At 43.6% G+C, this 25,273-nt stretch overlaps 2 protein-coding genes across 5 annotated transcripts; one reads left to right on the top strand and one right to left on the bottom strand.

Annotated features, from left to right (window-relative positions):
• Nucleotides 1-7,664: 7,664 nt before the first annotated feature.
• Nucleotides 7,665-14,740, top strand: nadk2 (NAD kinase 2, mitochondrial). Of its 4 annotated transcripts, none has more exons than XM_067575361.1 (12): nt 7,665-8,457; nt 8,580-8,668; nt 8,797-8,885; nt 9,223-9,304; nt 9,535-9,618; nt 11,192-11,331; nt 11,585-11,678; nt 11,884-11,979; nt 13,329-13,384; nt 13,517-13,570; nt 13,670-13,793; nt 13,887-14,740. In XM_067575361.1, the coding sequence occupies exons 1-12, from the start codon at nt 8,203-8,205 to the stop codon at nt 14,023-14,025; spliced, it is 1,302 nt and encodes a 433-aa protein (XP_067431462.1). In that variant the 5' UTR covers nt 7,665-8,202; the 3' UTR covers nt 14,026-14,740. The 4 variants fall into 4 exon arrangements, with proteins under 4 accessions (XP_067431462.1, XP_067431460.1, XP_067431461.1 ...); XM_067575359.1 differs by having other exon boundaries at nt 11,836-11,979; XM_067575360.1 differs by having other exon boundaries at nt 11,192-11,355.
• Nucleotides 14,741-18,296: 3,556 nt separating this feature from the next.
• Nucleotides 18,297-25,226, bottom strand: skp2 (S-phase kinase-associated protein 2, E3 ubiquitin protein ligase). Its single transcript, XM_067573909.1, has 10 exons — nt 25,088-25,226; nt 24,208-24,458; nt 23,995-24,106; nt 23,599-23,742; nt 23,049-23,183; nt 21,831-21,929; nt 21,582-21,709; nt 21,426-21,477; nt 20,055-20,162; nt 18,297-19,966 (listed from the first exon to the last, which is right to left on the bottom strand). Exons 1-10 carry the CDS (start codon nt 25,099-25,101, stop codon nt 19,747-19,749), a joined length of 1,263 nt encoding a protein of 420 aa, XP_067430010.1. The 5' UTR covers nt 25,102-25,226; the 3' UTR covers nt 18,297-19,746.
• Between the last annotated feature and the right edge of the window lie 47 nt (nt 25,227-25,273).

Below are 25,273 nucleotides of genomic sequence, written 5' to 3'. Positions count from 1 at the left end.
GAACAGTGTGCACATTTTCTGGAACACTTCTGACTCAAAGTTCCGACCCTGGTCGCTGTGCAACATCTGTGGTGCCCCATAGCGACACACCCACTCAGAGGCCAGCACTTCAGCCACAGTTACTGCCTGGTCATTGGGTAAGGGGAAGGCTTCCACCCATTTTGTGAAATAGTCCTGTATCACGAGCACATAACGGTTCTTGCGCTCTGTCTCATTCAGTGGCCCCATAATGTCCAAGGCGACACGCTCCATTGGGGCTCCCACCCTGACGGTTCCCATGGGGGCCTGTGGTGCCTTAAGGGGCCTGGCTTTGGACGCACAGCTGGTACAAGTGTGGCACCAGAGTGCAACATCCTCTCTCATTCGGTACCAGTAGTATCGAGTCTGCAGCCGTGCCACAGTGCGCTCCACACCAAAATGTCCACCAACTGGTCCCTCATGCATCTGCCGCATGACGTCAGGCCGGAAGGTGCGTGGCAGCACCGCCTGTGGATAGTACTGGGTGTCATCCAAACAATAGAACCGCCTGACTAGTATTCCATCTCGGACGTAGAGCCGCTTCCACTGGCTCTAATAGGCCTTTGTGGCTGGACTGTGTGGGGAGACTGTATTCCATGAGGGACGCTCGCCACTGGCCTCCCTCCATGCCCTGATAGGCGCAATGTCTGGGTCAGCCTCCTGGGCCTGTTGCAGCTCTTCCAGGGACCAGCCAGGAAACAGTGCAGTCTCCCTGGTCCTAGTGAGATAGATTCTCTCAGGGGGCTTTAAATTGTCCATGTCTGTGTGTAAGGTTTCCTCTACCCCCACTGGAGTCACTGTTGTCACGGCTGGATGTCTCTCTACCCCCACTGGACTCTGCACCGCCTGGTTGATGTCAGAGTCCAACTCACACTGCACAGCTTGGTGCCTGAGGTTTGCTGGAAGAGGGGCGGGGCCCGGCAGTTTACATGGACAGTTCTGGCGACACGGCTTCCTGGAGAGGCTGTCTGCGTTGTTGTGCAGCCGGCCAGGGCGATGGATGATCTCAAAGTCGTACTCGCCGAGTCTCTCCAGCCATCTGGCGAGCTGTCCTTCTGGCTCCTTCATTTTCGTCAGCCACCGGAGACTGCTATGGTCAGTGCGCACGATGAAAGGACGCCCCAGGAGGTACTGCCGGAAATGTGACGTGAACTCCACCACAGCCAGAAGTTCCCGCCGTGTGGTACAGTAGTTCTGTTCAGCTTTAGACAGTTTGCGACTCCCATAGGCCAGCACACGCTCCCTGCCCTGCTGGACTTGTGACAGAACGGCACCGATGCCAACATCGCTTGCATCAGTGTCCAGTATCATGCTACCCTGGTCTAATGGGTAACCCAGGACTGGTGTGGTGGTTAGCAGGTGCTTAAGTCTGTCGAACGCCTCCTGGCATTCAGTTGTCCACTGGAAACGGGCGTACTTCTTGGTCAGGGCATGGAGGGGCTCTGCCACAGTAGCAAAGTCTTTTACAAATCGGCGATAGTATGATGCCAGGCCGATGAACTGACGAATCTCTTGGATGGACTTTGGTGTGGGCCACTCCTGCACCTTCTGGACTTTGGAGGGGTCAGTAACAACACCATCTGCCGAGACGATATGACCCAGGTAGGCTACTTGACGACGGAAGAGGCAGCATTTAGCAGGTTTGAGTTTCAGGTTAGCTTGGTGCAGCCTGTGGAAAACCTGGCCAAGTCGCTGCAACATTTCTGGCACATCCCGGCCCAGCACAATGATGTCGTCCAAGTAGACTAGACAGGTCTCCCACTGCATACCGGCTAAGACACGGTCCATCAGCCGTTGGAATGTCGCCGGAGCATTGCACAGTCCGAATGGCATGACATTCCATTCAAAGAGTCCACTCCTGGTGCAGAAGGCTGCCGCTCGGCGAGCTCTGGGGGTCAGTTCAACCTGCCAGTAGCCAGAGGCAAGATCCAGCGTACTGAACCATCTGGCAGTGGAGAGAGTGTCAAGGGTGTCTTGGATGCGGGGCAGTGGGTAAGCATCTTTAATGGTACAGTCATTTAGGGCCCTGTAGTCTATGCAGAGGCGGTACGTCCCGTCTTTTTTACGTACCATCACTATGGGTGAAGCCCAACTGCTGTGGCTACGACGGGCCAGTCCAGCCTCCAGGCTCTGCTGTATTTGTTGGTCAGCATCCTGTAGTTTCTCCCCCGCCATCCGGCGCGGTGGCTGCTTAACTGGGACACCTGGCCGAGTCACAATGTCGTGCTGCACCAGGGACGTGCGGCCAAGGTCGCTGGGTCCAGTTGAGAACACACTGTCATAGGTGCACAGCAGCTGAGCTAGCTGGAGCTGCTCCTCTTTGCTGAGCTCGGCTGAACTCTGGTTGTAAAGCTCCTGCAGGTGCTGGGGAACGGTGGGATGTTCTGGCTGCTCTGGCTTGGCTGTGGTGGTGTCAGGCTGCAGGGCTTTTGCAGGTTGGAGGAACCCTGCGATGGCCCCCTTTTTGAGGGTTACAGCTGTATTGCCCGGATTAAAGATGCGTAGGGGTACAGCCTTAAAGGGGTGTGACTCCACCAGGACACGGGCAACTAGCACTCTATGTTTCTCAACAAAACCTTTGGTGGGGCTTAGCATCATCTCCCCCTTTACAGGTTCTCTAATGCGGGTCTGGCCTCTTACCACATACTCCCGCCCAGCCTCCAGTACCACAGTCCGGGCCACTCTCACTGCATGTGTCTTTGGTTTGCTTAGGGTGTGGAAGTATGGCACTTCCTCACCAGACAGTACAATGCGGTGGTTTCCAAAGTCCAGGCGTGCTTGGGCTTGGGTGAGAAAAGGGTGGCCCAGGAGGGCCTCGTCACTGGCAATGTCAGCAACCAGGAAATGCACGCTCACCTGCCGGTTATTGATCTGAACAGGGATGTGGGCCTCCCCCATCACAGGAACGTCTCCGGGCCCAACACCTAGCAGAGTCTTTACAACTGACGGCTGAAGTGGGGGACGGGCATCTGGGTGAATAGCATTATAATGGTGCAGAGGCAACACACTTTTCCGTGCTCCACTGTCTAGAACAGCACAGACATCCAGTTCATGCACTAGCATATGAATGCTCATTTCTTGATCATGGGTTTTAAGATGAAGCACAGTGGGCTCTGGGCAATCATGGGTGGCTGCTGGGGCTTGAATTCTGGTCATTTTCTTAGGGGAGGGGCAATTTCTTTTCATGTGGCCAATCCCAGAGCATTTATGACAACGAATATCCTCCCACTTAATATCCTTGCTGCTTTTCTGTGGAGTCGATGTGCGGTGGAAGTCCAAGGTTTTTGGCTTATAACTGACAGCTGGGGTGGCCACAACAGTCTCTGCTTCCTCTCCCTCAGTTCCTTCTCTAACCACAGCAGCACGGGACCTCCGTTCTGGTGTATTGTATGCCACTGATTGCATGAGGCTGGTGACCCGCGACACCGCCTGCTTGGTGGTTTCGTGGCGGCGTGCAATGTCATAAGCTTGGGCTAGTGTGCGGGGTCGCTGTTCTAATAGTTTCTGTACAATCTCTGCATCCCCTACAGCATTTGTAAAAACTTCAACGCCTATGGCGTCCTGCTCATTATCAGTCTTGTCACTGTAGGCTACTGACACTTGCTCATATATGTCATCCCTCAACACATGAAGAGCTTCACCTGGTTTGCGGACCCGCTGTCTCAGTTCAATGGCCACGGCAGCAGCGTGCTCTGAACAGGGGCCATAAGCAGTCTCCATCTCCTCCACCAGACGGCTGTAGTCCCACTGAGAAGACCGTGGATTTCTGTGGATTATTGCCCCTGCTGCACCCACCAGACAGAACTTAAGCTGAACAGCCATAGTCTTTTTGGACCAGTAATTTGCTTTAGCACAACTCTCAAACCGGTGAATGAACTCTTTCCATGGAGTGGTGCCATCATACTGACCAGGACGTAAGGTGGGGACTCTCTCCTTGTGATCATAGTCATCCTCACTTTCAGATGAAGGCTCATAGTATGTAGGACTGGGCTGGTGTGCACGTGACTTGGGCCGCTCACATTTGGGGAAGGAGTGCTTTAACTGCACAGTTTGATTATTGCCCTGCTCAAATGAATGTCCATAGTTAGTGTCTTTGAGTGAACAGCAGCAAGGGGTGTGCAACTGTGGGTATGTTGGGAGTGAAGAGTAACAGGGGACTGGTGTGCTCTGAGCAAAACTCCCTGGATGGGCTGATGCAAAGGGGTTTGCACTGGGTGTTGCAGTGGCCGCAGCTGATGGCAAAACTGTGCTGTATAGCTGTAATGGCTGGACATGGGCATGGTGATTGAGCACATGGGGGTACGAGTCTTTGCTTTTTGTGTCTGCCCCACAGTCTTGGAAGCAGTAACTTTCCCCGTCGGCATCAACAAAGGGATTAGTGCTCGCTAACTTTAGCCGAGCTGGCACATAAGATGTCTCACTCGTTTGCTGTTTCACTGTAACAGTCTCACTTTCACATAGAAAGGGGTTATAATGTCCATTATTTCCGTTCCTTTTACTCACATAGTCCGTTTTTATTTCCATTTCACTTACTGCAGTCAGTGACATGAACGGGTTGGAGTGACTGGTTACGTTTCCAGACTGATTATGCCTGTTATTGGCCGCGGTGCGCTGGTTAGCTGCCGCCATCTTAGCTTAGCTTCTTAGTCAGGCGGGGAAACACAGGAACTTTTGCGGACTTTTCCGGTTTATTTCACCGTTTTGCTCACCACTGTTGCTGCTTATCCTGTCATCAGAAGATTGAGGGTTCGAGTCCCCTCGTGGTCGCCAGTGTTAACCTTTCCTGCTTCAGCGTCCAGACCGTGGTCGGGAAGCACAGGGGAGACTTAGTTTACTGCTCCAGGGCCGAAGTCACCGCTAACTTCGGGGTTAACTCCCTCCACTTTATCAACAGGTAGCAAGCAAGAAACGGGAACTCAGCTTCAATCTTGAGGAGTTGCAGCATTTATTCTCTGTCAGAACAGCTCGAACTGTACATACACTGTACTATTACTGTCACAGCTAACTGCTAACTTAACTCTCTCTCTTACTGCTCCGGTCGCCCCTAACACAGTCACACACGCTCGCTCTCTCGCTCTCGCTCGACCACACACATGCGTCATGCGCACTTCCTATGCACTGTGGCTATTTCTTAAAGAGACTACGCCACTCGTATAACACCTGACATTTGCTGTGGATATCCATGGATTTGGGTGAATCTTAATGTTGATTTGTGTTTTTCTGACCCTCTGACCTTTCTCTGTGCTACATTATCAAGGAAGAGGCAAGGACCCTTTTCTATTTAATGATGTTTCCTCAAGCGCTACCCTCAGGGCAAACTACACATTTTAGCTCTACTACTGTCTAGGTTTTATTGTAGCATTTAATGAACATGGAGCCACTGGGGGTTAAACAAATGAGATATAACATGTTGACTGGTGAGCTTCAGAGGTCCTGATAGACAAACTTTGTTACCTTTGGACAGAGCCAGGCTAGCTGTTTCCTCCTGCTTTCAGACTTTATGCTAAGCTAAGCTAAGCTAAGCTAAGCTAAACTAAGCTAAGCTACGCTAAGCAAACTGAATGCTGGAGATAGCTTCATTTTAGTGTACATGAGACTGGTATCAATCTTCTCCTCTAACTCTCGGCAAGACAGTGAATAAGCATATTTCTCTAAATGTCAAACTATTCCTTTAAATGATAATGATTGGTCTAAACATGGACCAGTCTGCGATGATTTTGTGTCTTGGTGTAACTGTTAATGAGTTTTATCTCTGGAAAAATCAAGAGATTAAAGACATGATCATTGATTTTAAAAGACCACAACCTGGTATTACTTACATGACCTTCCAGGATACAGACAGTGACCCAATTCATGTGATAGTCTTAAAGCCAGATTATTTTAGTGGTGCAAAATATTGTATCCAATGTACAAAAATTCAAATTACCACAACTAATTGACAGGTGGTAAACCCGGGCTTTTGAGGTTCACTATTTTATTTAATAACATTTCATTTTTCTATTCAAATTGATTTTTAATAGTTTTCGTTCATTCTTTTTAATGCATCTTTATCCTTTGCAAAAACCAATAGCATTGCTGAAATATCCAGTTAGGGGGCCTTGGGGACAAAAATGTGATTTTGAAATGGAGCCCTTCTAAATACAGGGTTACAATGCAGGACCTCTCTTAGCTGATACTGCGTGTTAGTGGTGCAAACCCCTAATAAATTTGTAATTAATCAAATATCTAAAAAAACAAATGACAAGCAGTGAACCTCTGGCTTTTGGGGTTACTAGGGGTCTGGGGCCCCAGGTCAGTTTCTCTGAGTTTCACTATGAAAACATCTGCTCCTGGACCAATGACTCACACTACATGTGAGACTATGTGCTGTCATTGCATCAGTTAGTGACTGTGTACACAGTTAACGCAGCCTGAGTCCAGGCAACTGTGTACAAAGATTACCTCACAACATTTTCGGAGGTTATTCAGATTCAGATCTTCATACTGTGACGTGAGCTGTTGCTGTCAGGTCTTACTCATAAAACATTACTTTATTGAAAAAAACTATGAAACCATATGAAACCACAGTGTTTGAACTCATTGCCAACCACTTTCATAATAATGATCCAAAACAGATTCAGATGGGCTCATGGCCTGATTTAATTTTATCACACTTAAATGCTATAGGCAAAATCTTACACCCAAGAGAAATCAGCTGACATAAATGCAGTTTCCTCTCTGTTCAACGGCCAAGGACAAATAGATTTGATACTCTTCATACAACCTATCTTGTGTAGATCTTTTGACATCTGCTGTATCCTGATTTATTAATGTTCTGATTAAATGATAGTATTAAAACAATTTATCCCATATACATGTGATACTCAGTACATGACATAGGTTAGTTTTACCAGGCCTATAATTTAACAAAAGTGGTTGTGTCCCCTCTAACCACTGCTTTAGTGGAAGGCCATGGTCCAATATTTCTTGTAACATCTACAGTATGTCCGCTGTATAGAACAGGTGGGACTTGTTCTTTCAGGTTTTCATCTGCACTTGCAAATACATGTAGTGTGTGACACAAACACGTCCTGTACAGTATTGCAAATTAAATACATCTCTTTAAATGTAATAACAAAATGATCGGTAAGTGCTGATCTACCTGAAAGACATTTGAACAGTGATACTGTGTTTGGGCTCATGGCCATAGCTTACATTGAGGACAATGAGGTCATGGCCTCTGCATTTTGCAACTAGGGGTTATTTAGACATTCATTTTGGTAAATTAAACTTACAGAAAATAAAACCGAACAGTTAACTGTTTCCAGAAAATATTGTTTAAAAATGAAAATAACAATTTAAAGACTTTATTATTGGTGATCACAGTAATTCTAACAGTCGTGTTTGGGTCTTATTTACCACCCAAATCTGAGATGAACAGATTTTTTTTGATGGAATAAAAAAAACAAGATCTCTCCAGTCTTTCGCGTGACTCTGAACCATGTATATTAATACCTTATAATAGATGATCTTATAATACACCGATGCTCTGAACGCACCATGCGCTGCGGAGCAGATCAGCCAAAACAAAACGTCACCGCTCCGTCCTACAGCCGCGTTTGACGTAGCCAATCACAGTTTACGTAGCGTACGTACAACAAGGCTGCGTTGCATGGACGATACGTGCAGTGCAGCCAGTCTTCACTTGTGTTGTCGTTTATTCTTCACCTGCCCATGTGTGTTACTCTGTGTTTTAAAGCCCTTTGACGTGAGGAGTCGGACACAGGTTCAGTGCGGTTTGCGGAAACAACAAACCCAGGAGGATGTGTCACATGTAGGACCGCTCGCTTACGACTTTTGAGCAAGCTGCTAGCTACTTTTAGCTTTGTAACGCTAGCTATTAACCTCACGAAATACTTGTTAGTTAGTAGGATAAGTTTAAATAGCTCTTGCTGTTTTGTTATTTGCCAACGGAAACATTCGACTTGGAAACTTATAACACTAAGTTGTAATCAGGTCACAGAAGTTATAGGAAGAGGTCGGCGGACCTGCTGACCTTCCGTGACAGCTGGGTGTGTGTCTCCATGAATGGACGGTATCTACACCCGACCAGAAGACTGACAGGATCCGGAATGTCTGCTGCCTAACAGCAGCACCGAACAGGACCCTCATTCAACGTTTCCAGCTGGACTGTTAGTTGAGTTTATGGTTGTGTGTTCAGTTAGAAGAATGACTCGCCGCGCTGTGGTGAACCTGGTGTGCCTCGGGAATCGAGCTGTCACCCTGATGTACGGAACCTCGCTTCGCCCCCTCCACACTTCGATATGTAACACTTCATCACAGCCCAAATCTGGATTCAAACCTGAGAAAGTGGCAGTGGTCACAAAGACTACAAGATATGAGTTTGAACAGCAGCGGTATCGCTACGCAGGGCTGTCTGAGGAGGACTTGAAACAGCTGGTAAGACTGCATTTCACTTTCAGGCATGCTTACCAACAACCCCCAGGCGAGACAGGTTACATTTGACCTGTCACCTGATTTTTATTATCTGTTTATTTATTTGCTGTTTCTGTGTTTTGCAGCTTCGTATGAAGGGCTCCAGTTACAGCGGCCTGCTGGAAAGACACAACATCCACACCAGCAATGTGGAACATATTGTGAAGAGTCTGCGGTAAGATGTGGCCTGTCACAGGGAGATTATCACAGCCACATTCTTAAGAGGCAGATAGGGGAGGTTTTCTTTTCTTGCAGCTGGGACACTATTTGTTCAAACAGACTTGTGTAATTATGTGCTTGCAGGAAAGAAGGCATTGAGGTGCGAGTGGTGAAGAGAGGAGAATATGATAAAGAAGTGGTGCGATGGGCAGATGCCATTATCTCTGCTGGAGGTAGGAATTTCAGATTATTTGGTTGTTTGGGTTTTGTAGTTTTTTTTGTACTTTAACCATCTCTGCCTGTAACATTGAATTATCATGCTATTCGTCTGTTCCAAACTGAAAATATAGTCTTTTATGTTATTATCTCTGCCATTTGTTTGAGTCAATGCACACTGAATAATAGAATCTTCCTTGGACATCAACTTTTTGTGTCCAGGCATGACATACAGAATGAGCAGGACTTTAACTTATTCAGCCCAGGGGGGGCAAAAAGTCACATGAACAAAGGCTTCAGACAACGGATGCAACTACACAATACAAGTTCTCTAACTGCAGTTTGTTTTGTTAGGTGACGGGACAATGCTACTTGTTGCCAGTAAGGTTTTAAGCAAGGACAAACCAGTTGTTGGAGTAAACACAGACCCTGAGAGGTAAAACACTGGGCAACACTGTTCGGGAAGGGCTTGGACTGTTAAATGGATAAAGAACAAATGGATCACGTGATATACTATAGCTTTTTTTGGGGAAAGCTTCTTAGGATTTTGGCCAGAGTCAATTTGAATGGTGTTTCTGTTGTCATGTCATCAAACCACATTGTTATTATTTAACAGTCATCTTATATTCATGCTGAGTTCATTGCATTTCCCTCTTTCATCCAAAGGTCAGAAGGTCATCTGTGTCTGCCTGTGCGGTACACTCGTGCCTTCCCAGAGGCCCTGGAGAAACTCTGTCGTGGTGAGTTCAGGTGCGTATTTACCCGTGAATAATCTGGGTGTTGACTTCCTCCCGGTGAGCTCTCTGCCCTGTCTTCCTGTGTTGCTCTGTCCACTTTCATCATCTGTTTCCAGCTGATTAGTTACACCCTACAAGCTGCTACCACAAAAAAGAAAAAAAAATAGTAATGTCAAGAATCAAACAAAAAAATCACCCAAAATTCATCACTGCCAACTGTAATTTGGTAAACATCTTAAGGCTGCAGATCTATTAGCTACTAGTTTAGAATTCAGAATAAACCTGTTTTGGAACAAGTCACATGGTCTCTAAAATCACACTGCTGTGTCCTCAGACTCTGTGTGATTGCCTAAATTCATTTACTTTCCTGTAGAAATCACCTAACTGCTACAAGAGGTCACTGCATCAGAGGTTTATACTAAACCTGCTGCACAGGGTGATGTAATCTAAGTGTAACTCACAGATTTTAGTGCCCAGTAAGAATTTATGTGGTGATTTCAGGTCAAAAGATGCCTAGATGTTCAGGGTAAAACCTGGATAAATTCAATCAACAAGCAGGTCCTAGGACTTGAAACGCTCTATGCAACCTAGCTTAATTTTCAAGCAAATCGAACCCAGTTTTAACCTAGATATCTTAATGTCATTTAAGCTTTGAATCACTAAATCAAAAATTGATGCTTATTGGGTCTTTTAAGTGTTTCAGCACATTGTTTAGCTGTCCAGCTGCAACTTCACTGGCTACCATATCACCTAAAATCAAAATCACAGATAATTGTCACAATCATTACTTGTACAGAAAACTATGGATTATGATATAATTATTATGAATAATATTTATTTACCACATCTAATAGTTGCTCTGTTTCTCCTGCACACACTCCACACTGGACGCTCCGTGATTTTCCCACTTTATCTCCATTTAGCTCAGTTTTGTCCTGTATCATATTGAATAGAACAAAAGAGCACTCACATGATCGACAAAACATCTTTTTTGTGTACTAGCTTGTTCTCATCTGCACCCGCCTCCAGCTACATTTTTGAGTCATTTTGTCTTCAGCTAAAGAGCCAGATATTCCCATCAGGAGTTGGTGGATAACAAAAAAAATGAGCTAATAGAGAGTCAATATTGGACTTCCATTCATTCCCTTAGGTGCACTGTCAGCTGCAACAGATGATGATACTGGACAGAGAGCTGCAGAAAGACCCCGATGCAGCTGTTTAACTACTACTGAAAGCTGCTGTGCTGAAATATCACAATAAAAATCATAACATGTAAAAGACCTCTCATTAAACAGGTACATCACATGATGACAAACTACTAAAAGGGGACTTATTCTGCATGTTTCCAGCTCTATATTTTAAACCTGGGGCTCCACTGGAATATCTTTGCATGATTTACAGTTCAAACACCTCCTTATTTATCTTATACTGGCCCTATAAGATTAAATTAACAAGTAACTTGTCATGCTGGTCTCACTGTATTCACTACAGACTTCAGAACTGAACTGTAAACTATTTAACAGATGAGCAGTGGCTGAGTTGAAGCCTCGTGTTGCTTTGAGACGTCACCTCTCTGCTGTGTTCAGGTGGCTGTGGCGTCAGAGGATCCGACTGCATCTAGAGGGCACCGGAATCAATCCCACCCCAGTGGACCTGCACGAACAACAGCTGAGCCTGGAGCAGCACAACCAAGCCCACCGCATCACCACCATGGACAGCCACCGGAGTACGACTCCACCACCTGTGATGTGTACCTGTCCCAGTCCTTCTGTCTGTCTGTCTGTGTCCTCCTGTCTGCTCTCCTGTGCTGCTGACTGTTGCTTTAACACAATTTACATTTGTGGATTAGGATTAGATTGATTATATCGGGCTGAGATTGGGATCTAATCAGGAGTTTGTTTTTTTATGTATCTGTATCTGCTTTTTTTGCTGTTTTTGTTCTCTAGCAGTTCTTGTACTAATTCAGTGACATTTCTCAGGGACAGGAACACTACACGAGAGCTTCTCCAAGCCTAGTCTCCTCCCCATCAGAAGCCTGAATGAAATTTTCATCGGAGAATCTCTGTCCTCCAGGTACCTCTGTCATCCAAACTGACGTTCGTAACTCCATGGAATCATGGTGCACTTGTGTCTGTGTGCATGCTGTAACCCCCCATTAATCCCAAGCACCCTTCACCACCACCCTGCTCGTGTTTCCAGCACTCATCAGGGGAATCTCTGTCCACCACAGGGTGAAGTTAAAATCCTTCAAACCCCATGTTAAACTCTTGCTCCATAGGGCTTCCTACTATGAGATCTCAGTGGATGACGGCCCTTGGGAAAAGCAGAAGAGTTCCGGACTCAGCATTTGCACAGGAACAGGATCCAAAGCCTGGTACAGATGAGTATACTCAAGTTTCAGCTTAACATCAAATGTTTAACTAGTGCCTCATCCATTCCTCAGCTACTGCATATTCAAGAAACTTAAGGTTTAAGTTGGTACACAAGACTAAAAAAAAGGACTTAAAGGATAATTCTGGTTTATTTCAACCTGGTTTATTTCTTGTAAATGTGGCCATTGTGACTCTGTAGATCATGCCAACAGGCTGTATAGGCTGACACTGCACCCGCTGCACACAACTGAGCAACACACCAATGTATTATTCTCAGCCTTAGTAGTGGAGCTGAACATGTAAAGTTTGTCCTGAGAGTGGTGGTAGAGGAAATTCTTTAGGGTCATAAAAAGGGTTTACCTCGGGAGCATGAATATTCTCAGTAAATGTCATGGCAGTTTTCTCATTACATTTAAATATTCCCTGTTTCATGACACTCCCTGAGCTTTCCTCTAGCCCATATGTAGCCTATATTTCAGCTTTGCACACCAGAGATCTATCAAAGAGATTGCCACAAGACCATGGTCTTCATCTGAAATTAATATGAAGCTTCAGTCGTCAAAATGAGTAAAATCAAGTAGATATCTTTCAACGTTATGGTTAAGTTTCTTCAAGTTATTAATACTACGGATGTAATCCCACCTCTGACCACAATGTGGGTTGCAATGGCAGAGTGGCGCTGTCCGTATTTCCACTTGTTGACTCCATGGGCAGAAGAAGAGGCAGAAACAATGTTGTTTATAAGGCATTTTTATATATTTCTTGAGAACCGCTCATCCAAACAACTTCACATTCGATACTGCACTTCCTTGAGTCCCCAGCAATACATCCGCCAGGTATGACGTAGACTGGATGAATGGTTTTTGAGATATGTGAAGGACACACATACAGACAGACAGACAAACAGCGATTCCAACACAAAAAGGGAATTTGATGCTAAAAAGACTGTAAATGTGTCAGATATCCACTTGATATGACTAACTCAGACTGCTGAAGCCTCATATAAGCTTCAGATAAACTTTTAAATGCATTTTTGCACAAAATGTGTGGACACACTGCGGATTTTGGCCCCCATAACTTAAACGGAAAACACATTTGAGGGGGTTTTTTAATTGCCAGTATAAAGAGGAGGAATGATTACAGCAAGTAAAACCTTTTTCAGTGTACATATGGGCACCTGACTGTTGTTTTCAGACAGATGTGAAAAACTGTGAACCTGTCCTTTAAACTGAGCCTCGACATCCTAATTGGAACGAAGCGCTGACTCTGCAGCCATATTTTCTAACATGACATCCCATATGTTAAAGCCTGTATTAATCAGCTCAATGATGTTCTCTCTCTGTGTCCACAGGTCATATAATATCAACAAACTTGCTGAACAAGCTGTGGAGGAGGTTCTAAAAATTGGTACGTATGTACGCAGGTTTTAATGCTAAAATCTCTGTGAAACCAGAAATGAAGCATAAAGTAAAGCATATTTATCTCCAGAAATGCCCCCTGATTTGTCTCACAACAACAAAACACGTCTTTTTATTTCAGGAAAGTCCCAAACAGGCCTTGATATCCCACTTAATCGTGAATTTATTGAAAAAGGTGAGTTGATTATACTTATTACTGTTGACTTGTACATTATTAGGCGCTTCATTTTATGCGAGGATGGTGTTTTATCTGTGTGTATGTGTGTGTCCTCAGTTACTGATGAATACAACGAGTCCCTGGTGTTCAGTCCCGAGGACAGACGCTTGTTCTTCAGTGTCAGGGAGCCCATTGTCAACAGAGTGTTCTCCAGCGGCCGGCAGAGAGGCTTCGCCAGCAAGTCAGTGACTGCTCCTCCTGCTCAGGACGTAAGCTAAATACAAGCTGTAAAGACGTACCTTTCTGAGTTGTGTGTTGCCTCTGCTCCTTCAAGGGTTTGCGTTCGCTCGCGGTGCTGGGATGCCTGCATGGTGGTCGACGGCGGGACCTCATTCGAGTTCAACGACGGTGCCATCGCAACAATCAGCATGAGTGACGAGGATCAGCTCCGCACTGTGGTTCTGGAAAACTGACATGAGTGCGGAGCGCTCAAGACTCGACTGGTTTCTCTCAAGCCAACAGTGTTCAAAGGGATGTGGTTAAAGGGAAGTACCAGCTTTTAGCCTCCACAGGTGTTGAAGATTTTTATACCTGACAAAAAGGTATCAATGTTACTTTTTTTTTTAATTGTGGATTGTGCATTTTTCCAAATCAATTATTTTTCTTTCTTATTAATCTCCATCCCACTATCCCCAGGATACAACAGGTTATAATCAGCTCTGCAGATGCTATTAAGTGTCTTTCACTGCATCAAATCAACAGTGAATCTGTCAGCAGAGGCAGAAATGAAATATCAGGTATAAGGATGGCTTCTGTTAATAGAAAGCACATTCATTGTTGTAAATATGTTTCCTTTTCAGATTAGATTTTGGTCCAGTTTTGGTCGCAGCAGTGACTTCCGTCATTGTGTCAATAAAATAGCCTTGATGATGATGATGATGATGATGCATGTCTCTTATAAGGTCAGATTGAAAACGGACAGAAGATTTTGATGTGCTTTCACACCTGTCTGGCTATCAGTTCATGACTTTTAAAGAATAAGGCTGAGGTATATTGCTATATTTTCTTATTGTCATTGTGTTAATTCCAGTGTCTCAGTCCATCTCTCAATACTGTCTGTGGCAGTTCCAGGCACATTGGTTTCTACTGATGGCATCAATTAAAAAAAAAAAAAAAAAAAACAAAAAACAGCTCACAAACATTTTTGAAAAAGGCTTGGTAATTTCCTAAAACAGCTGCTAACTGTAGTTATAAAAAATGTTAGTCAAATGGTAGAAAATACTACATTTAATGAGGACTGTGTTCAGCGGTGGATTAATGCATATTTGATGCTCTAGTGAGTATTTCTGGCAGCAGGACGGTGTGTGTGGGATTGAGTGAAAATAAACTACAGTGTGTGTTCATGGTAAATGAAGGAACATGTCACCCAGTGCAACAGTGTGACTCATTGATGTGTTTTTAATAGTTTGTGGACAATAATGCAGCTCTATGGCACAGAAGAAGATACACACACACACACAGTACTTGTTAGTAGATCAGTTCATTGACAATAAGAAAAATAGAATGTGACCAGTCTTATCTGATAAAGTCAGTCTTATGTTTGCTGAAAGTATATAAAAATATACATTTATATGGTGAACTGAAAGCACAGCAGCAGTTTGTTACAGCTTGTTTGTTGACTAAAGATATTTTTGGAACATAGCTTATATTTTTTCTAGCTTTTTGGGCCATTCAGGTGAGAAGTTGGAGGGGAAATTATCAAGTGCATTAAACACACAACTCCATGCTTAAAGGGGCTTTTTACTCCATTTTTTTAGGTCAAAAGTCTGTCTCGAAACCCTCACGAGACAGAACAATTAGCTCGAGAAGTGCTACTGAAACAGCATGTGCCTGGAGAAGACTAACAAGACAAAATAGTTTAAAGAGTAACTACACACCCAAATTCTGCTAGCTCCCTCCGTCCCAGCATATTTAAAAGATGCAGCAGAGGACTGCACAGGACAACCACTGCAGGGGTCGTGGCCTCATGGCTACGCAGTGTGTGTGACATGGGAGGTAAGGGGGAAACACTGAATGACCGCAGCTCTCAGTGTAGCATGAATAGATATAGAGCTGGTAGTCAGAGCTAACCAGCTATGAGCAGCTGCTGTCAGACTCTCTGTGTCCATGCTGGAAACACAGAGAGTCCGCTGGAGCTTTGACAGTCACTAGAAGCACATTCATGGCCCTTTTGTAAAAGTTTCTGTGTGGCGTCTGTGTTGTAGCTGAGCTAGCGGCTCTATGAGAGGCTCTCCGGTGTGCGTCGGTCTGTGTCTGTGGGGGAGTGTCAGTCAGGGTTGCCAGGTCTGTGTGACAAAAGCAGCACAATGGCCAATCAAAACCAGCCTAATGCCAGAACTCAAAATACGCCTCTGCCAAACCATATACACTGCTTTTAAAGTCTAGCAGCATTGCTATCATTGCCAAATGTATTCTAATATCCATAAAGTAACACCATGAATCATTAATGTGCCAGTGTGTGTGTGTGTTTAGTGTATAGCACGTTGTGTGTGTGTGTGTGCGCGTGTGTGTGTACATGCTGATATGGAGTCAGTTTGGTAGGATTTGGGTATAAATGAATAATTTCATTTCAAATGCAGATTTTTATTTATAGATAGTTATGTAATTTGCATTCAATCTGCAGCAACACTTCAAAAGTAGCCCAATTCTACGGGACAACCATGGACCTGGAACCCTGGTGTCAATACATAGCTGTTAACGTTGTTTTTTTTTTTTTTTAATATTAATTTTATGACGTCCCGAATGGTCAACTCTATGTCAGCATTGGCCTTGCAAGGTTCAGGGCTGACTTAAAACAGTAGATGGTGTGTTGAGCCATTTTCAGCCCATCAAATACTGATTTTTTTTTTTATTGGTGTCAATGTCAATATTAACACCAGTGTTGATGTGTTTCATCACAGTACAATCATATAATTTAGTTTGCAGCTTAAAAAACACATTTCAGCATGCATTACCTCTTGAATATAAACTGATACAAATGATTTTTCACCAGTAAAGCCACTTGACACTACGACAACAACAAACAATGCGGGTTGGTGATGATGAAATGATGAAGAGGACACAGTGAAGTAGTCGTAATGATTTTATGTATTTAATAAAAAATCAAGGTGGTCTCTTGTATAACACCGTAGAATATTGTTGGTGCACCTTGTAACACCTCACCGCCATGGACTCTGAACCAGGAGGTGTTTGTTCTTTTTGAAGACGAGTTTACAAAATGATCAGGAAATTGTAATATGCAGTGTGCCAAAGGTGGAAAATACTGTGTCACTATGTTAGGATGTTTTGTTTTTGAATCAGATAAAGGGCTGTGGAAAAGAAGTGTGTGTGTGTGTGTGGTTATTTTAACTCATTACTGGTTCTTTGTTATCTACAGTACAGTGCATAGACTTAAGGAATAGTGTGAGATTTTGGGAAATGCGCTTATTCACTTTCTCTTCAAGTCACATGAGAAGATGTTTACAACTTTGATATCTATATTTTAACACGACACGCAGAATTCACTTTTACACAACTTTGCTAAATTCTACTAAATTCAAAGTGTCATCTATAGTTTATAGATACTCAGTTTTGTTATATACTGTATGTGAAATATACTTATAAAGGTTGCCGGTGATGTGCACCAATCACCTGTATATTATACTGAAGTGAATTAACTGAATGAAGCCAACATGTTGACGTATGACAGCAGAAAAATCACAGGTGTAACTAATAAAATGAATGATGGCTGAATTCCATTCAGCTGCTCCAGTTTCAGGACCCTGGTACTGGGACACTTGGATGGAGTCATTGTTAATGTTATTACACCTGAACTTTTCCTTCACTCTAAAACATAAAATCATCACAATTATGCTTTGTGAGTGGATTCAGTTAGCCATCATGCTAGGTAGGAAGTTTCATATACATCAGTGGAAGTCAGTTTATGAGCAGTTAAATGTTCTAATAGCTTTAATTGTTGCTTTTGGCTTGTTAGTCTTTTAGTTTTTAGCCATGCCAGTGATGTGGCTCTAGGACTGGATTATGTGCTATAAAATTTTGTGTACATTCATGTTTCCACAAAGGATGAATCCTACTGATGTTTCATCTAGCTCCATCATCAAGTCAAAATGTCAGTTTACCAGGACTGTGGTTTATGACCAAATACCTGCAAAACCAACGATGTTCCCATCAGCTTCAGCTGTAGTTTGTGGTTAATGCTAAGTAGCAAATGTTAGTATGCTAACATGCTAAACTCAAATGAACATGATAAACATACCTGATAAACATCAGTATATCATAACTGTCTTCGTTTGTGAGCATGTTAGCATGCTGATATTCACACTTAGCTCAACCACTGTGCCAAAGTAGTTAAACATCATGTCATGTATAATTCATTTGAAATGGAAATTGCTGTAAAGTATACATATCTATTTACATGTACATGCATACTATGCACAGCCACAATCATTGCTACAACAAAAACTGACGACCCTTCAACGCAATCCATCATCATACCTACTGTACACACACAAATACACACGAGACACAGATGTGGCTGAAAGCTATTAAGATTTTTTTCTGTCAAACTATCATTGCTAATGAACATGGTGAACATACCTGCTAGCTGACACTAACTTTCATATTTGATCTCATTTTGATAAATAACTCAAGTGTTACAGACAAACAAAGCTCAGACACAAAGAACTGTTTGTGTATTCAGTGGTTTACTTTAAAGACTTAGAAGGGAAAAAATACAAAAAAGTACAAAATTCATGTTCCATTAAAGTTCAGTCTCTGACATCTGAATGAAATGGTAATATAGAGCACATCTGCACACAGACATGCAAACTGTGATAATGAGCTTGTAAAAGCAACTGGTGTCCAGTTGGAGAGAAGTCAAATGCACACTGATGTCAACCTGGTCCAGTTATTACAGTAGTGAAGTAGTGTCTCTTTAGCAACAGTGTGGCTCAACAGAAACATCCACACCTGATCCAGATCCATCATTTCACATTAAAACCTCTGCACTGATTCAAACTTTACACGAGGGCATTATTACAGCTGTCAACAGGACACATTACCATCTGATTACAATTTATAAAAGAATGAACTGTCCTAAACATTTTTAGACATCCTAAAACATCCATTGAGCTTTTCAACCATCTTTCCCTTACAAAATATTTTAAATTAACACATTATTTGAACCTAAAACAGATTCAATAACCCATTAAAAAAAGTTTCTGTTAACACATTCCAACAAGAACTGGATTCAACATTCAAGTTTCCTATTTTTTTAAAAAAGTATTACAATTCTCTACAAGCTTGCATGTTCAGTACTTAAGGTCCACTATGACCTTTGGTACCATTAATGCCAGCCAGGGCTGTGCGATATGACCATATATATTATGTATGGCAGAAAAACATCTATCGTTTCATATTACGCTCTATCGTTTGTTTCATTGTGTCACTAATCACTCTTTATGGCAATATTTTCATCATTTGGACGACGTTTTGTGTTCTTCCGCAGGGCACAGGGTGCAGGCGGGAAATTTGCATGAAGGCAACACAAACAAACATGGAGGAGAGTAAACGTAACACAGAACAGCAGAAGGCCTCTGGTCAGCCAAGACAAAACCAGGAGCTTGTGCATAAATGCGGGGCTACTTCTGTCATATGGATGTAGTTTAGGTATGAAAAGTCTGACACGGACCAAACAACTGCAACGTACTTTACAAATGATGCTGCAGATGAGTCTCCTAACCTGTTTTACATCTAGAATCATGCTCAAAGCTTCTAAATAAAAGGAGAAAAATCATCAAATATGAGTAGGTACCTTTTATTTGTTGAGTGTATAATTCCAAATGTAATAAGAGGCCTTTCTATTTGGTCATTTGATATAAACTATTCATTGAATTTACAGAAATGTGCTATAGTGTTATAGGTATTGTTATCTGGATATGATATTACCTATATTGAGATATGAGATTTTGGTCATATCGCACAGCCGTCATGCTAGCTAATACTAAAAGCATCTTCTGTAGCAGCAAGAAACACTGAAACAAGGCTCCATCCCTGCACACCAGGCCAGACTCCCTGTGTGTCAAAATACTGCAGGATTAAACTAGCTCCATCTTTAAAAAAAAAAACCAAAACGCTTACAACTTGATTCTCAGTCGACACGGTCTGTTCCACATGACGCGGTCACTGAAGCAGCCGACGAGCACGTTGGCAGGCGTGGGCCGGGCGATGCTGGAGAAAGGCCTGGAGTTGATGCTGATGCGAGGCGTTTCCTTCTTCAGAGCGGGCAGGTGGCTGTCCTGTACGAGGCCGTACACGTCCAGCAGGCACAGCATGGGGAACGTCTTCCCGAGGTCACTGCAAACAGAACTGCGGTTAGGTTTTCACCACTCAAGGTAACGGCAGCAGGGACAGCAGTGGCGGGGGGGGGGTGGGGGGAACTTACGTGAGGGCAGCGAGATGAATGTGATAGCAGCGACTCAAGGACAGATGCAGCAGATATTTCAGTTGTGCGAGGACAGGGAAGCAGTCAGCCATCAGCAGAGTGCTGTCACTGTAACACAGAGGAACCAGGGTCAATACTGAGAGCTTCAACATGCATTCATTGATTGGTTTTGGCCACTTTGGGGGCAGCAAAACAATCAGAAAACAAAACGCTGATTTCCTTATCAAGTTGTTAAAAACAGCTGCTTATTCACACATATAGTAGTCACAGAGCAACATTAGTGTTCAGTTAGAGTTGTATTTTTGTCCAATTAAATATGTCCAATATTCACTCTTCTTTTAGTGCCGTTTTGTCTCAAACGCCTGAGAAATATTCCCCTCTAGAGCTTCTAAATGCTCCACTATGTTCATCAGCTAGTAGCTAACTGTGTTTGCAGGTAGTGTACAGTGTGTTTCTATCAGAGCACTGAAATCAGCTGCCTGATGCTGCTGCTGGAAATCAGGTTGATAGAGGGCGGGAAAATCAAATCAATGAACTAAAAGGCCTCGTCTCGACCAAATAAACAGCAACAGCTGTTGAGAGATTTGACTAAAGAACTAAAATGTCAACCTCATGGTGGTGCTAGATGTAGAGTCATTTGTATACATCCTCTGTTTGTCAATCCATCAAGTCAATGATATTTCACAACATGAGTGAAAACTTTGACCTGCTGGTGGCGCTAGAGAAACAGTCAGGATTACAGTCAGTAGGATTCATCCTCTGGGCACCATGAATGTCAGTTTACATTTTGATGGTGATCCATCCAATAGTTGTTAAGATATTTCTGTCTGGATCAAAGCGGTGGACTGACATTTTTATCCCCAGCGTTTTGCTGCTAGCATAACTAAAAATGAGAGATATACAGCTACGGAGAGTCATGCAGCATCTCCTCTCTCCATCTATATCTCTCTCTTGTCAAGAAGTGAAGGCGAGACATCTCGATCTCTCCCGGTGGCTGGCTGCAGTACAGATCATAACCCATGAGACAAAAATACACAAATCCCAATAGAGAAGATAGACAGTGCAGTACTTTAGTTAATCCACCGGTTCTATAGAACCAATTCCAACTCAGAGCGAACAAAATGCAAGAAGGCCGGCCGGTGTGTGCCAGCGTTCCCTCATGATGCAGAGTAGCCTCTCTCCCACCGCAACACAAGCACCAAAACAAATACTTTTGGTTGCCATGGTGACAAATATTAGACATATAGACATCATATTGCTAATTTTTAGCTTCTATGAAATGTAAATTTATAAAGTGTAATGTTGTTGATTTCTAAAGCATCTCAGATAGTCTCTGTGAAACAGATATCTGATTGTGTAACACAATCTTACCTTAAATCTAGAGTCTGAATATGGGGGCATCTCGCCACCAGCACCTTCACATCTGTAGAGAGAAACAACACTTATGAGGACAAGATGAATGTAGAGTAGCTCTGTTCACAACAGACAGCGACTGTAAACCCTCAGCCTCCGACACCTCTCACTCACCGTCCAGTGTGAGGCTCTCTCTGTAGCCGCTGAGGTTGAGGTGAGTAACGCTGGAGCTCACGTTACTGACAACACTCTTCACATGATTATTGTTGAAGTTGCACCATGATATGTTCAGCTGCTCTATTCTGCACGGGAAAAACACACACGCAGAGCATTAGTAAATGTGCAGAGACGGAGGATGTAGAACACCAGCGGCTGTTTGTTTTGACATGAAAAAGTGCATATGAAGAGTAGTGAGCAGCAGACCTGGAGCAGGATTTGAGCAGCTCACTCAGAGCGGGAGCAGAGAAGCCGGAGCAGCCGCTCAGGTTGAGCTGCAGCAGCTGTGGATTCTTAGCCAGAGAGCTGAGAGAGACAGAGGACAAAAGAAATCAAATAAGAAAAGAGGAGCATATAAAAACAGATCACTAGCATGCACACACCTGAAGTAGCAAACACAGTAACCCACGATGATGAGATTCAATCATTTACACGACCAGTTATACAAGTGACAGGTTGGCTAATACAGACAATCAGCTGTTAGTCTAACTAGTGTGCTGTGGTTGTGTCAAACATGCTGGTGGTGGTGATGGGAGACTGCAGACAGAGTAGATGAAAATATCTTTTTGTTCTGCACTTATTCTGTTTTGATAAAGTACTCTTACTGGCTTTTTACTCAAAGGTTTTATTGCACTTACAGTAACATGTGTACCTGTTGTCAACTCAAGTAAATGTTATCTTTTAACGTTATCTTTTTTTTTTGGGTGTGTAGGAGTTGAGCCCAGCTCTCAAACATTGACACAGAGAACAGAGGAGAGGCACGGCCAGAAATGATGCCAAAACCCAGAGAAAGCCATCTCTCTTCTGGATTGGGAAAAAACATGTCAGACGAATGTGTTTATGTAGCCTAAATAAATAGCAAATCTATTTTCTTGATGTCTCCAATACTGAGAGCAGAACCGGTAACGTCAGAGCTCATCAATACTGTGGTCTTTAATAATTAAGTTTAATATTGGTTTGGGTCCATCCGTAGTTCAATCACTGTATGTGTTTGACAGTTGGTCATGGGGCTGAACCATTTCAGGAACATCTCTAGAGATTTTCTGACCAATGTTGTGATTTTAATTGTAATTATTTTGTATAAATTAACTGTAAGGCCTGTATTTGTGCTCTACATCATAGTATGTAGAGAACATATTAACCAGGAAGCAAAGATTTGTCTTTTCTCTCACTCACAGAATTAATAATTAACTACAGCTGAGTCAGTTTGCTGGCAGCTGAAACCTTCACTCACTACAGCTTTTACATAACATCTCCAAATATTTAACAGGAGAGATATAAAGATTTTAATCATGCTTCAATATAATATATTACAGATGCATTGAGGAGTGTGGTGTATGATAGACAACAGTGAGGATTGTGAGGGAATAGATGCTTGTTCTCTGGGTGCTCTGTGGCAGTGGATGAGGAGAGCTGAGAACTGACCTGATGATGGTGTCTGAGAGCTGCAGGCCCTCCAGGCTCAGACACTCCAGCAGCCTGCAGCGACAGATGATGCTCTCCAGAGCTGAGGTGGGGATGATGGAGCTGGACAGGTCCAGTTCAGTTATCTGCAGTGTGCTGAACAAAAGGAAAACACTACATGAGTAATACAATTTTACATCACTGCACTCCTAAAAACAGCTGGTCACTGTAGATTTTAAGAAATGTTACTGAAATAGGAGTAAATAGTGCATTTGTTGGGGACTATTTTCAGCAGTGGATTCATCTATATTTGGTGTTATAGTGAGGATTTCTGGCAGCAGGATGGTGTGTGTGGGATTGAGTTAAAATAAACTACTGTGTGTGTTCATGGTGATGAAGGAACACGTCATCCAGTGCAGCTTAATGATGTTTTAACAACAATGGAACTCTATGGCACAGAGGAAGAAGATGTACCAATTTATGTTTGGGTTTGGTCTTTTCATGGGATTTGTTGACAAGAAAATTAACATGTTACTTGCCCAGATGAAGCACCACTAACTGCTGGACTCACCCTGTGCCTGTGAAGTGCAGATCTTCCACGAATGAGCGAGGGCAGCGCAGCCTGCGGACTCCAGTCTTCAGCACCTGCTGCAGAGCTGGACCCATGTGGGTCAACCCCTCCAGATCCACGCTGTGCCACAGAGTCTCATCAAACCTGGGACAGAAACACACGCGGGTTGATGTCATTGGGGAAGAAAGAGAAAACAAAAAACACAACACCACGTGCAAGTCGATCATTTTGGGGCCTGTGACAGCATAAAAAAAAAAATTATGTAACCGGGTGAAATTGGGTGCAAATGTAATAGAAACTGTGGAACAGCAGTAAATCAGGATCAAGTGAGTTAAGGATGAACGTTTCACTCCTGTGTCACTCTCTGAAAATGCATGCTGGTGATTGGACACTCACACTAAGCGGTGCCAGCGCTTGCAAACTACAGACATCCTGAGGAGGTCATGCAGAGGGAGGTAGAAGAGGATCCTGAGAAGCAGCTCATCTGGAAGGTGGTCCCATGAAATGCCTGTAATGAATGAAAAAAAAAAAAAAGAGCAAAGAATGACGGTTTATCACAGCTACAAACAACACCACACCTGTACAGGAGGTCAGAAAGAGGTTTCCTACCTGAAGTGGATTCTTTCTTCCTCCTCGACCGCCTGGCCAGAACAAACTGGTTGCTGTCGTTCTCTTTCCCCTTTGTGATGATGCGTTGGTGCTTGTGTGGAGGTGACCACTGCTGGATGAGCTCTGTTGGGGTGCACTCAGTGTCCAGACCCTCACCCAGACAGCCTCGGGTCTTGCGTTTGTTGACCCTCTTGGACTGGGACAACATGGAGCCCTGGAGACTCAGGCAGGGCAGGTCCTGCAGTGGCATGCTGGATGGAAGGACGAACTAATCAAACCCTCTCAAATATAAAAATGTTGACAAGGCGACACACAACACTTGTTCCTGTCGTTATGTAACAGCAGCTCAGAAAAAGATTGGTTTGCGACGCTTTGAGAAAAGAACCTCTCTGCCCGCCATATTGCTGCAGCCAGCAGCGGGGTGACCGCGCCAATTCTAACTGCTAAAGAAAATATAACTACTCTGTCACTTCTGTTTCCAGCCATACATGAGTGCAGAGTTACAGTGACTGTTTATGCACATTTTCCATAGTTACTTTATTGTTTATTGAAGCAGGAAGGAAGCATAGGTAGAACGAACGAAGGCCTGACTGACGAGAAAGCGCGGTATCGATTATTATTAGCTGAGTTTCACACTATAGCAGGTCAAGACAGCGACTACACACTCAGTTATTGCTTATTACACGACTAACGTTACAAACTTGCACTTCACCTAAAACTAGCTTGAGAGATAAATAGTAGTTCTTGAACTCGGACACAACCGAGCCAGCTAACTTGGTAGTGTTGGCTCAGTTTCACATGGATGACTTGTTAAAGTTAACTTCAGGCGCTCGGATTACTGTTTTACATTTACAAAGTATAAAAACATTCTCAACTATACCTGTCTTCTGGCATCTCCTTCGGTTCAAACCTTAATGTGTAATGTGTGGAGAGAAGCACACATTGAGTACGTGACTGTTTTCACTGCAGCCCTCCAACCGAGACTCTTTAAACTCACCGCCAGCAGCAGGGCGCCCTGGATTTACCACGTCACTGACGCGTCTGCACGCCGTACGTCCTACGTCAT

This window comes from Thunnus thynnus, chromosome 19 (genome assembly GCF_963924715.1).
Source record: "Thunnus thynnus chromosome 19, fThuThy2.1, whole genome shotgun sequence".
Lineage (NCBI taxonomy): Eukaryota > Metazoa > Chordata > Actinopteri > Scombriformes > Scombridae > Thunnus > Thunnus thynnus.
This window is presented reverse-complemented; position numbering and strand designations above follow the sequence as displayed.

Bases quoted from the DNA above. Each gene is read 5' to 3' on its own strand.
- skp2 (XM_067573909.1), bottom strand. The intron at 21,478-21,581 runs GTGAGTGAGAGG...TTCTCTCTACAG, and splicing joins AGAGAGCCTCACACTGGACG to ATGTGAAGGTGCTGGTGGCG. The intron at 19,967-20,054 runs GTAAGTTCCCCC...TTCTGTTTGCAG, and splicing joins ATTCATCTCGCTGCCCTCAC to TGACCTCGGGAAGACGTTCC.
- nadk2 (XM_067575358.1), top strand. From the start codon at position 8,203: ATGGTTGTGTGTTCAGTTAGAAGAATGACTCGCCGCGCTGTGGTGAAC. The intron at 8,669-8,796 runs GTAAGATGTGGC...ATGTGCTTGCAG, and splicing joins CATATTGTGAAGAGTCTGCG to GAAAGAAGGCATTGAGGTGC. The intron at 11,356-11,584 runs GTACCTGTCCCA...GACATTTCTCAG, and splicing joins GACTCCACCACCTGTGATGT to GGACAGGAACACTACACGAG.